Genomic DNA, 13,322 nt, shown 5'->3' with positions numbered 1-13,322 from the left:
TCTTGAAAAGTTAAAACTATACACATAAAAACATCTAGTGTCCAAATTTAACACAAAACCCTCCAATTACTTCTGATTTGGTCTAGATTTTTTTGATGAAGATGTTGATTTTTCCGTCATATTTTACACATCACTTGGCAATGTTGGGTGCATGCTTCCAAAGCAGTGATTGAATTATTGTGAAGGGTGTAGGCCTCAGCCTATACGGCTAAGCTTTTACTGCCTCATTCTTCTAGAGGTGAGTCAGGGCCCAGAGAACTAAGGATGGAATGCCCAGTAGGGGCTGTGAGCCCCCAGCTTTAGGGCTGGTCCCTCGTTAAGGTGCCAGGATTCTGGGAGCCTTACAACAGGGAGACTTGAGAATCGCCCGACCCTTGGACTTCGGGCTCTAGAAGGGACCCTGGAAGCCCTTTAGCTTTTTAGCTTTTTAGCAGAAGCATCAAAATGGCAAAGATCAAATAATTCATCTCAGTGACTTGACAGGGAGAAATAGCTCCAAAGTGAGGATAAGCAGGGCTGCAGCTGTTGAACTGATAGTTCCTTTGAGGGTGGATGGTTTTTATTTATTTTAGAACTTTTTTTTTTGGAAATTTATTTTATGGAAATATAGTTGATTTACCGTGTGTTAATTTCTGCTGCACAGCAGAGTGATTCAGTCATACACAGATATCCATTCTTTTCATAATCTTTTCCATGATGGTTTATCACAGGATATAGAATATAGTTCCCTGTTCTATACAGTAAGACCTTGTTGTTTATCCATTCTATATATAATAGTTTGCATGTTCTAGAACCTTTTTCTTCAGTGTTTGAACTTTTTCCTCCATCTGTAGTGGACCCTCAGGAAATATGGCTGATGGACAGACCCTACCATTCAAGCCAGAGCTAATGACCCATGAAAAAGTATAATCAGGGGCTCCATAATTAGGGTTTCTTTTAAAAGAAAGGGAAATTCTTAAGAACAAATTTTGTTGTCACTGTTACTGAGAGAAAAGGGGGAAAGGAAAAAGAAGGGGAGGAAGATCCCCTAGTTTTAAACTTAGCAGAAAACAGAAATTATTCCATGGATATATAGTAATATGTAGCTAGGCACACACACAGACAGACTGGCATGCAGTTTATTGTGACGGTTGGTAAAGTGGAAACAGTTGCCGTCAAAGGGTAAAGGAAAACCAGAGAGAAAGAGAGGTGAGCAAGGTGTGCTGGACGGCAGCTGGGACTTGCGGCTAGATTTCATCCCACCCCACCTCGAAGTGTCTGTTGCTTCTAAGAGACACAAATGATTAAAAATAAGTAGGTTCAAAAAGGAGGTGGTAAATATTTTTACGACCACATGTTTTCATTGAGCGAGGAGATTTAGAGCAACTGAACGCTGACGCTTGACATTCTGAAGAGCAGTTCCACAATTTAACACAATCCTTTCACACTGGAAAATCTTAAATCTTAAAACCGTAAAGTTTCTTGTGAAAATCAAACCTTTTCTCCATGGACTGTTAAGATTGTACGGGTGCAAGAAGAAAGCCAAACCTACCATTCTACAAATGGTTACAGAACCGAGGGGCCTCAGTTCTGTCCACTTTATATATAGTGACTCACAATGTGATGTTGAATAAAGTTGCAAGAGGCAAAAACTTAGTTCCAAAAAGTATTATATTACTGTGGAGAGAGACTGGAACTTCAACCTCTCGGTAATTTCTCTCGGTTCGACAGTGAGAAGGAGGGTGAGGGCACATGTTCCAAATAGCACACGCAAGCAGGAGTGCGTGTGTGCGTGTGTGTGTTTAATAAGGGAGGACAAGTGCGAGAGATGGCACACTCCAAAAAAGCAACTGGTTGACCCAAGCAGAGCTGCAGCTCGGGACTTAGCATCCTCTCATGGCTGAAAGGGCTCCCTTCTCCTCAGAAATTCCCCAGAGATCTCCTGAGACTCAAAAACTATACAGAGCAAAGTCTGTTGAGGCCAGCTCATCCCTAGAAGGAGACATCCTTCTGTGTTTCCAAAATCATTCCAGGAGCCAAATCAGTACACCCTCCTGGAAGGAAGCCAAGAGTGAGTATGTATTTTCTTCTTGTCTCAAATTGATCAAAGGCCTTCGTCAAGATCTCTAACCAGGAACAGTAAGCCCCTATTTCTTCTTCACTATCTTGAAAATTAACCCTTCAAGTACTTTCAAAACCCCTGCACCCACACAGCTAAGCATCTCTGAGCCTTAGGAAAGTCTATTAACTTTGCCTTTAGCCTGCTCACCTGTTCAGATTTCTTGTTGGTCTAAACCAGGGGTGGGCAAAGTGTGGCCCATGGATCAAATCTTGTTCTTGTGAGTAAAGTTTCATTGAAACTTGTACATCGTATTAGGTTCCTGGGGCAGCCGTAACAAAGTATCACAAGCTTGGGGACAACATAACAGAAACTTGTTCTCTCACAGTTTGGGGGGCTAGAGGTCCAAAATCGAGGCATTGGCAGGGCCATGCCCCCTCCAGAGGTTCCAGGGAGAGTCTTTCTTTGGCTCTTCCTGTTGCTGTAGTGGCCATCAGCATTCCTTGTAGCTGCATGACTCTAGTCTCTGCCTCTGTCTTCCCACGGTCTTCCCTCCTCCTCTGTGTGGCCCAAATCTCCCTGTGCTTTTCTCTTATAAGGGCACTTTCCATTGGAATTTAGGGCCCTACACAGATAATTCGGGGGGATCTCATCTCAAGATCCTTAATTATATCTGCAAAGACTCTTTCCAAATAAAGTCACATTCTTAGCTTTTGCGGGAGGGTCACCATTCAAGTCACCACATCCGCTTGCTTATGTGTCATCTATGGCTCCTTTCGTGTTACAACAGCAGAGTTGAGTAGTTGCTCAACTGAGCTGTTGGCCCACAAAACCTAAAATAGTTACTATCTGGCCCTCCCTTTACAGAGAAAATTTGCCAAGCCCTGGTTTAAACCCAGAGCTGTCTCACAACTTTGCTGAACCACTGTCCCTCCTCCCAACAATCGACACTCCTCACACACACACACACACACACACACACACTCACACACACACACTCACACACTCACACACACACACTCACTCACTCACTCACACAGAGCCAGTCATAATCCATGTCATTGTTAATAAAACAGTGCTGAACCCCGACAGGTGTATTTATTATAAGGTAGCACGTAAGTATGGCTGGTGTGTAACTCAGTGTCTTCAAAATTTCATCTTTACCTGCTCTTCATAAAAATATATGTATTGAATAAAATGACTCGGAACATTGTGCAGCATTGAGTCCATCGTATATTTGGGAGAGAGCCAAAACCTCTTCAGTAAAACTGATTTTTTTTCCCATATCTCTTGTATATCTGATTTCAGTATTATTCAAACTTGGGCCAGAGGGCAATTTGAGGAAACAAATGGGACAATTTGTGACCCTAACATTTCCTCAAAATGTCACCTCTGGAATTGACAAAGCAATATTGACACAATGACTCGCTGCCCTGTCTTGGTAAATATCAGAGCAAAATCTCCACAGCCGAGTTCTCTATTGGAAGACTCTTGAAGATCAAACAAAACAATGAGATTTAAATTAGAGTTTTACAGTTTTGAAGAACAACAAACAAATCTTCAGGAGTTTTCACGATACAAGTAGAAATGGAAATTCATCAAAGTATTAACTATGCGTAGAAATAGCAGAGAGGGTGCATTACCTGCGAATGCTCCACCTTGTACGTCCTACCTGTGTGCGTGTGTGCTTACAGGCACGCGTACTGGCATTTATGTGTAAAAAATACGCACACCCGCAAGGACAGGAGAAGGCTAAAGAGAGAAGTTTTGGTGCCACCATTGCAATATGTAGTATTATAGTTTTTATTAATATACATTATATGTATATATTTATTATTACCTTATCGGTACAGTATTTCCTAAAATACGTGGTAGAAGTATGAGGATCCTTGACCTTCTCTTAACTCAATGAGGGAAAAGTCCAACATCTCCCTATACAAAGCGGGAAATGTTAGCTCTCACTTTACAAAGAAAAGCGCAATCCGTTTTCTGGAATAACAGCCTATTGGACTATCGCCTTTAAGGATTTTTAAAGGCATGTTGTATATTCACATTTATAGACATAAATGAGGCCTTTTAATGCTAGAATCAGAGATCAGATGGAAGTAAGCTGTAGTTCCCTACTCTCGGATGGTATTCTGTTTTATCAAATAGCAATTCTATTTTCTGCAGTATCAATTCTCCTAACCAAGAAATCCTTGCACCTGAAGCCTAAATCGACCACTACCGTATTTGGAAAGCTGAATAACAACCGTATTCACAAAAGTGGTGCTACAAGCCATTAAGTTAAGAAACAGAGACAAGGCCCCCCAGAAACCAGACAGCACAGTAATGTGTCTTTGCATGACTCTTTCTCTTTAGGAACTGAAAATAAAGGAAAGCATAACCTCCTTGGCCCAGATTGGAACTGTGTACCCCAAGTGACCACATTCATTGACGAAGGGGAGCAAGAAGCACAGATAACATATATAGATGCAAAGCAGAAGGCAGTTGAGATTCCAGACGGCACCTTGTGTCCAAAAGACCACCACCGGCACTTGTACATGGACAACACCTATAACTCAGACGAACTCAGCCAGCAGCTGACCCAGCCGGGAGATGCTCCGTGCAAGGCAGACTACAGAAGTCTAGCTCAGCGGTCCCTGTTGACTCTCTCAGGACCAGAAGCTCTAAAGAAAGCACAGGAGCCTCCAAGAGGAGCTAAAGTGTCCTTTATTTTTGGAGATCTCGCCTTGGATGATGGTATCACTCCCCCGACTCTCGGCTATGAAAGACTGCTGGACCAGAGTCCAGAACTGCTGGAGAAGCAGAGGAATCTCTACATCAGCGGTGCCAATGACACGAAGAGCCTGGATCTCACTCCAGACGCAGAGGGCATCCAGTTCGTGGCCAATTCTGTGTATGCAAACATAGGCGACGTGAAGAACTTCGAGGCTGCCCAGGGCATAGAGGAGCCCCTCTTGCACGACATCTGTTACGCGGAGAACGCCGACGACGCGGAGGACGAGGATGACGTGAGCTGCGAGGAGGACCTCGTGGTGGGAGACATGAACCAGCCGGCCATCCTCAACCTGTCTGGGTCAAGCGATGACATCATTGACCTCACGTCCCTGCCCCCGCCCGAAGGGGACGACAACGAGGACGACTTCCTGCTGCGTTCCTTGAACATGGCTATCGCCGCGCCTCCACCTGGCTTCAGAGATAGTTCCGACGAGGAGGACTGTCACGGCCAGGCCGCTCCCTTCCTGGGGGACAAGGAGGCAGGCGGCACCCTGCAGAACGACGAGATCCCCGTGTCCCTTATCGACACTGTGCCCACCAGCGCCGAGGGCAAGTGTGAGAAGGGCCTGGATAGCGCCGTCGTTTCCACGCTGGACACTCTAGAAGCTCTGTCCGTGTCGGAAGATCAGCAGACCAGTGACAATTCAGGTTCTTTCACGATTGTTACATTTATTCACTGATAGCCATATCATTTCATCCTTGCAAGCCATCCGCCCTTGGAGTCCTGTCATGTGTCCTTCATGTCACGCATGTCCCGTTTCCTAAACGTGCTGAAACTACCATCGTGGGGTTTTTGTGTGTGTGGTGTCCTTGGTTGTTCTTTTTTTAAAACACGTGGCACGTCTTTTTCCCCCCATTTCCGGAACAACTGTGCAATAAACTCAGAGTCCTTACTGAAAAGGGAAAAAGTTGGCTTTTTTTTTTTTTTAATAATAATGAGCCCCATTTTCTTACATGTCTCCTAGTGCCTGTGATGCATCCATTAACCGGCTCTTGTTTTTTACGGCCTGCAGGTGTAGCCATCTTGCGGGCTTATAGTCCCGAGTCCTCGTCAGACTCGGGCAATGAAACTAACTCTTCGGAAATGACGGAGAGTTCTGAACTGGCCACGGCCCAGAAGCAGTCAGAAAACCTCTCCCGCATGTTCTTGGCCACTCACGAAGGCTACCACCCCCTTGCGGAAGAGCAGACAGAGTTCCCCACCTCCAAAAGCCCACCTGGGGCCTTGCCTCCGAAGGCCTCCCATGCCCTCACTCCCCGTCCAGTGAGCGACCTCCCGCCCAAAGTTGTGCCTTCCAAGCAGATCCTTCACTCGGGCCACGTGGAGATGGAGCCCGAAACCATGGAGACTAAGTCAGTCACTGACTATTTTGGCAAACTGCACATTGGGCCGATGGCATATTCCTGCACCAGCAAAAGGAAAAGCCAGCCGGCCGACGGGGAGGGGAAAGCATCCCTTAATGGGAGCATGCCAGGGAAAAAACAGCAGGGGACCAAAACGGCAGACGTGGAGGAGGACGCCAAAGGTCAATTTGCTAGTGTGTCTTCAAGGGACAGTCAGCACCTGAGCACTTTTAACCTGGAGAGAACTGCCTTTCGCAAGGACAGCCAGAGATGGTATGTGGCCACTGAGGGGCCTATGGCTGAAAAAAGTGGGTTGGAAGCAGCAACAGGGATAACCTTTCCCAGAGCTTTGGCTGTGGGAACCACAGAGACCGAAGGGAAGGATGATGGGGCTCCTGATGGAGAAGCCGTTGAGGTTTCAGGACTTGGCCAGCGGGACCACTTCTTAACAGAGGTGACCTGTGTGTCTTCAGCCAAAGACTTAGGTAACCCGGACGATGCTGACCCGTCCACCTGTGACCATCCTTCCAAGCTCCCCGAGGCGGAGGAGAGCGTGGGCCGCCTTTGTGACTACCACTTGGCCAAGCGGATGTCGTCGTTGCAGAGCGAGGGCCATTTTTCTCTGCAGAGCTCTCAAGGCTCCTCGGTGGACGCAGGCTGTGGCACGGGTAGCAGTAGCAGCACTTGTGCCACTCCGGTGGAGTCCCCGCTCTGCCCCTCCATGGGGAAGCACCTGATTCCTGAGGCTGCCGGGAAAGGCGTGAGTTACCTTCCTTCCGAGGAGAGAGCCACCGGGCTTCCCAGCCACGGAGCCGCCTTTAAGGAATTACACCCACAGACAGAAGGGATGTGTCCACGGATGACAGTGCCTGCCCTGCACACGGCCATTAACGCCGAACCCCTGTTTGGCACTTTGAGAGACGGATGTCATCGACTCCCCAAGATTAAGGAAACCACAGGTACAGCAATGACGGATTTAGCGCTCTGCGTTACCCGCCAGGAGCACGTAAACCAAATTTACAACAAACCTAAAAATAGAAAGTCTGGAGGAAAAGGAAAAGGGTTTTTTAAAAAGGCTGCAGAACTGTGGCCAGGTTAAGTGTCAAATCATTGTTCCCCCAGTGTTGAATAAATACTGGCACTTCTAGGTCTGGACAGTAGTGGAAATGGCATTTCTGGCCTTTAGCTTCCTGCTCTGTCTTGCTTTTAGAATTTGATGGAGCAAACATTCTTTCCCTAAATTCTAAATGTAGGCTTTTAGCAGCGCCCAGTGCAACTTTTAGTTATAAGATCGTATTGCCTAGAATCGCAAAAGTTTGATTTCCTTCTCAAGACGTCGAATTTCTCATTTTGCCATTTCCTTTTTGAGAGGCAAGGAAGGAAAATAGAGCAGGGGACCTGGGAGGCGGGAGAGATTGGGGAAGATCCTTTGCCTCTCAGCAGTACTTCCAGAGCCCTCCCTACTCTGTAAGACTCTCCTAGACGAGGACTCTGAAGTATCTGGCCTACCGCAGTGTCTAAAAGGTTTGGGGGGGATGCACGATCAGCTGCTTTATTTTCCCCCAAATAATAAAATATAGACGCCAGGTAGAAACACGAACACAGCCACCTTCTGTGCCCGCCTTCACCATTCTGCCACCCAGTGGGCACCTATCCGTCTCCGAGATCCGCTTGGCCGGCCATCCTGTGGCAAAAGCAGACACTATTTCATACTTTGCAATTTCAAATTATATCCTCAGCAGTGTCTTTTCCATGTAGGTCAATAGATGTTAGTGAGACCTTATATTGGTTAATTTCCATTCCCGCCGTTTTAAGATTATCTCCTTTCTCAAAACTCACCACTGGCTTCACCTGCCTTGGGAAACCCATCTACGAATGTTACCAAACTCATCTCCCAACTAGCATCTGTACCTCTAAACTCATTAAAGGCCACTTTGCAGTTTACAAAGAGCTTTCACCTAACCTATTCCTCTTGCTTCTCACAAAAATTCTGTGAGGTGGAGGCCATTGTCCCCACATGACAACTTTTCTGGGACTTTCCCAGTGTCTCAACTTCAAACCCTGTACCAGGCGAACCTCACGGGGTCCTCTTTAAAAGGCGAAGATACCTAATTTGCATTAATTAAATTAGGCCACTTCTTTTTAGGAAGGTAACCGATGCCAGGATTAACCTGACTCCTTGAAATGGAGCTTAAATGTCGTAAACAGGGTTGAATAATCTGTATGTAAGACGTGTGTTTGCTCATTATGTGTCTAAGCTTTAATAGATAAATATCGGGAACAAGGCAATTGACAAAATTCCACTGTCTCCCTCAAAACATTTGGGATTTCTAGACAATGCCAAATGAATCAATCGTTTCAGGAATAAGAGACTCTAGTATTTCTTAAAATATATTAAAATTGAAATCTATTAAAGATTTCAGGAGGCCGTCTTTGGAAAGCAGGTCGACCCTGGCAGATGGTAGTTCTTCTCGAGTACATCCTTGGGAGATGACAGACATCGCATAGAGATTTAGTAAAAATGACCACCCATGAGGTGCTTAATGATTCTCTCTGTTTTCCTACTACCCCTAGTGTAGCTTTGACAGAGCCTGGGAAGGAGAGACGAGGAGGCATGCCTTCAGCTTGGCCTCAACATCCTAAAGCTGATCCCACCCTGCTACCATCAAACATTCACTCGGAATCAAAGGTGCCAATTCCAAATCAAGACCCTACTGATTTCTCCCAAGCAAACCAGGCCTACGGAGAGGCTGTGAGCTGGTGGCCACTGGATCTGCGAGGGGGGAGCCTCAGGACACCCCCCAGCCAGAGGGCTCTGAGACGTAGCAGCAGTATCCTCTCGGGATCTGTAAGTTTGGAGACCTTCCGGGAGAGAAGCAAAGGTGCAGTCAGCTTAAAGTGTCCAGGTATCACAGAAGCACAGGAGGCCAGTTCAGAAAGGCACGCAGAACTCCCCCTAGGGAAGAAGCTCACCAAAAGTTTTTCCCAAAGCTCGATGCACTTTAGCTCTGAGGGGAAAGTTCACAAAAGGTCCCCAGCGGCTCACAAAAACTCAAAGCTGTATAGGACATTGCCCTTGCGGAAGCTGGAAGGCAGCAATTGGAGATGCCGGGGACCTTTCAGCTACTGCTTCCTGAACGGAGGGCAGGATGAAGATGGTGATGAGGACGAAGAGCAGAGAGAGGTCGATCACCACGTCTCTTGCCTCTTTCGACCACAGATGACTCAAGCCACGCCAGACCCAAGCAGCCCACCCCTGGCTGTCGGAATTCAGGAGCAAGGAGGGGAGCTGTCCAGAGGTTCAGTTCTGAAGGTCTGGGCCGAAGACTTGAGTGGCCCAGATGATGTGGACTTCAGCAACCTGACTTTTGATGCCCGGATTGCAAGGATAAATGCCCTTAAGGAGAGCACATATGCAATGCCCGATGGGTTCCTCGCAGCCCAAAATGATGCCAATGAGCTGCTCTGCCTTGTCAGGGAAACCAAGGGGAAGAAAGGGGAGTCACGCCTTGAAGCGTATGACCTAACACTTTCTCAGTACAAGCAGCTGTTATCCATTGAGTCCAGACAGTTGGGGAGTGCCTGCAGGAAAATGGCAATGGCCGAGAAAAGTCCAGAGGAGATGCTCCTAGCTATGACTTCCAGCTTTCAAGTGCTCTGTTGCCTAACAGAAGCCTGCATGCGATTAGTTAAAGTTGTGAACTCAGAAACACAGCGGCAGGAAATTGTAGCGAAGATCGATGAAGTGGTCATAAACTACATCTGTCTCCTGAAAGCTGCCGAGGCAGCCACTGGAAAGACCACTGGGGATCCCAATGTTGGACTCTCAATGCGACATTCAACCACCATGGCCGCTCTCGTAAGCACACTAACACGTTCTCTCAAGATGCTTTTAAATAAATAAAGTATGAAAGTCACGTCATAATCTACCTTTGCAAAGCCATACATGAACTTTTATTTACTTTATGTGTACGATGAACAGATGTCTCCTTTCTTCTCTCTGTATATTTTGTTATTTTATATGAAATAGGAGATAAAAGTCACATTGATGAAAAGTTGAAATGTACTAATCCAGATGTATTCTGTTTCTATTATACATATATACACATGTAGAAGAAATATACAAGGAAGTGGTGATATTTGGCTATTTTTCATATAGTCGAAACTCCAGGTATGTGATGTGAAACGTTAAATTCTGCTGTGTTGGAGCAAAACAATGAATCCTATCCCCTTTCCTTCCAAGTGGATACTTGGAGACCATATCATTCATATTTAGAAGTAAAAAAGAAAAGAAAAATCACAATGTATATAAAACAGTACTTATGTTTTAAAACTATGATTTTTAAGCATTGGAAATAGCAAAAAGACATTTAAAATTCAAAAAGCTATTATGAATTATTAGAGAATATATATAATAAATTAATTTTTTGCTCATAGTGTTTGGTTATCTGATGCTTTTTTCCAGGAATCCTACATATTTCATTTTGGCTTACGCCATTTGGGCTAGAAATGGGGTGGGAGTGGATTCTATTGTGTCAACACAAATGCTCTTCGTGATGTTTCTAGAATTAAAATACTTCCCAAATAGAAGAACAGGGGGAATGATGGACAGGTTCCCGGGTAATACCTACTTAGGGACTATCTAATTGCACACAAGGAAAGGAGTTAATAATACCAAAATTAAATTGTTTGATGAAAAGAGAGATCTGCTTTGACTCAGTGTCAAAATATACAAACCAAAGACACCATCTCTCTAGAATTCCCTTCAGGGTGACAGAACATTTAGTAAAGTATTTGCAAAATTATAAAAAGGAACATTTAATGATCCTCACAAGTAAATGCAGGTCCAGTAACGTAAAGCAAAGAGCTTCGTGCATCACCTCTACGGGAGCCAATGCTTCCAACCAAATTTGCAATGACAACCTAACACTGGGACAAAATTTCAAATCTGGAATGTTCCAGAAAATCGGGGAAAGATAGTTACTCTAATATGGAAGCCATACTTAAATAAATAATAAAAGTATTTTTGAAATGTTCTAATCTGGATTGGCTGATAGAAATGTGAAAGCTGAGGGGGAAAAAAAAGAGTGGTAAACTTGACCGCTTCAAGTGAACCTGACGGAATGCAAAGAAGTTTTTAGAACCATCGTCTCTCTAAAACTGTATCTTTGGGTCAAAGCAAAAGGATGCAAAGTCTGCAATTGTAAAATAAAGTTGATATGTACATATGTACTTCGTGGCTCTTTTAGTGCTCAAGCTACACACACTCCTATTTACGTAGGTGGCTTCTTAGAATATGACAGGAGTGTGCCCAGTGCAAATATTTCCATTTCTGTAGGCATAACACAGTCCCCAGTTGCTGTCTCTCTCGTCAGTTGTTCCGTAGAGACTCAATAACAAAAGCCACACATATTTATAGGTGGTAGCAAACAAAAGGAGTTTAGACGTGTTATTATAATGTTTAAATAATAAAACATTATTTGATTACAGTTATAAATATTGGTGTTTGATAGTGAGAAATCTTAATGATGTTTACTGTGGAAATTTTTGGTAAATGTTCTGTATACGCAAATACATATTAATATAGGATTGTGTTCTATGTCAGACGTTGTGCTAAACATATCATATATCTTATCTCATTTAATCATCACGACGATCTTATGGTTTGGACACTATCATTAATTCCCTATGGAGGCAATATAGTTTCGTAGTTAAGGACATGTGGTTTGGGGTCAGAAACTTCTTCATTTAAATGTGGACTGTGCCATTTTCTAGCCCTTTCATCTTGGGAAAGCTAGTCAATTTTCCTCAGTCTCAAGTTCCTTCTAGTAATATGGAAGTCAATAATAAGATCTATTTCCATAGGATTGTCACGAGTTTTAAGTAAAATTATGTATATAAAGTTCTTACTGCAATACCTGGCAAAGAGTAAGTACTCAGTGTTAGATATTATTATCATCATAAGCATTGCGTTAAATATATTGCCCAAGGTAATATGTAGGGGCTGTTTGTTTTATACGCATATCGTATCCTGACTCTGTGCAGAATACATGAGTGTATTGCATATGTATAAAAGAAATATACAAGGAAGTGATGATCCTTGTTCGATCACATGTCCAGTTAGAACACCATCCCAGTCCATTTCAGTTCTTCGGGAGGCCTCAGTGAAATAGCTCTGGGTCTTTCTAACCAATCTCCCATTACCTTTGGGTGCTCCAGTAAATTTCTGTTTCTTATAAACAAACTCTTTACTACTTAGAGAACCTCAAGAGCCCCCCAATCGCTAAATGTGCCGCTCCTAAGTGGGGTCCAGGCCCACTAGAGTGTAGGAAGAATGTATTAGAATGCTACTTGTGTTTATTTTTATCTAGCCTTTTTTATGTTTGTGTATGTTTTATAATGGCATAAGAGTACAGTGGTATATGTACATCATTTTAAATAAATCAATTAATTAATAAGCATATGCCTGATGCATGTGTGCAATAATATTGTCGCAGGTAGGGTTGCACTCACTAAAGTTCGGAGACCACTGAAGCAGAGAGTGAAACTTCCTTGTCCCTGAGGTCTTTTACATTTAGTCCCCAGCCTATTTTTCCAGGTGTACCGCCTATCATTTTTATTCATCCTTTATTATAAAACTTTCAAACATGTATAAAGATAGGCACGATCATATAATGAATCAATATGTACTCATCACACACCCATTCATGCCCAATCTTTTCTCTGTTTCTAGGCACCTCCTTCCAAACTGTATGTAGAAGCAAATCCCAGACATCATAGCACTTAATCCATGAATATTTCGGTAAGCACTTCCTATAGATAAGAATTTTTAAACATAATCATAATGCCATTTTCACACTTTTTAAAATTAATAATTCCCTAATATTACCAAATAAATATGTTACAGAAATAAATGATGAAGAAAGTGAAAATTCCTATAAACCCAACCCCCAAAGACAGTCGTTGTCAACAATTTGGGCCATCTGCTTTCAACTTTTTCTATATCTGTGCTATTGTTATCATTATTGTACGTGTTTAGGAGTTTCACTTTTGACTCAGAGAGTTAGTCTGAACACATTTGCCCTTCTCCTGAGTCTCAGTTCCACCATAGTTTGTGTAAGTGGATTGGCTGGAGGGATCTGATTGACACGGAAAGACA

General features: G+C 43.9%; 1 protein-coding gene across 1 annotated transcript in view; it reads left to right on the top strand.

The window, feature by feature from the left end:
- FRMPD4 (FERM and PDZ domain containing 4) overlaps nt 1-12,680 on the top strand; it is a 182,926-nt gene extending 170,246 nt beyond the window's left edge. Inside the window, exons 14-16 of the mRNA XM_060002885.1 lie at nt 4,400-5,467; nt 5,833-7,122; nt 8,743-12,680. Of these exons, the coding sequence (XP_059858868.1) occupies nt 4,400-5,467; nt 5,833-7,122; nt 8,743-10,067 (3,683 nt within the window). The 3' untranslated portion in view covers nt 10,068-12,680. The remainder of the gene's footprint in view (nt 1-4,399; nt 5,468-5,832; nt 7,123-8,742) is intronic.
- Nucleotides 12,681-13,322: the final 642 nt, after the last annotated feature.

The sequence above is a fragment of the Delphinus delphis genome, chromosome X (assembly GCF_949987515.2).
Source record: "Delphinus delphis chromosome X, mDelDel1.2, whole genome shotgun sequence".
In the NCBI taxonomy this organism is placed as follows: Eukaryota; Metazoa; Chordata; class Mammalia; order Artiodactyla; family Delphinidae; genus Delphinus; species Delphinus delphis.
Note: the sequence above shows the minus strand (reverse complement) of the source record. Positions and strands in the feature narration are given on the sequence as shown.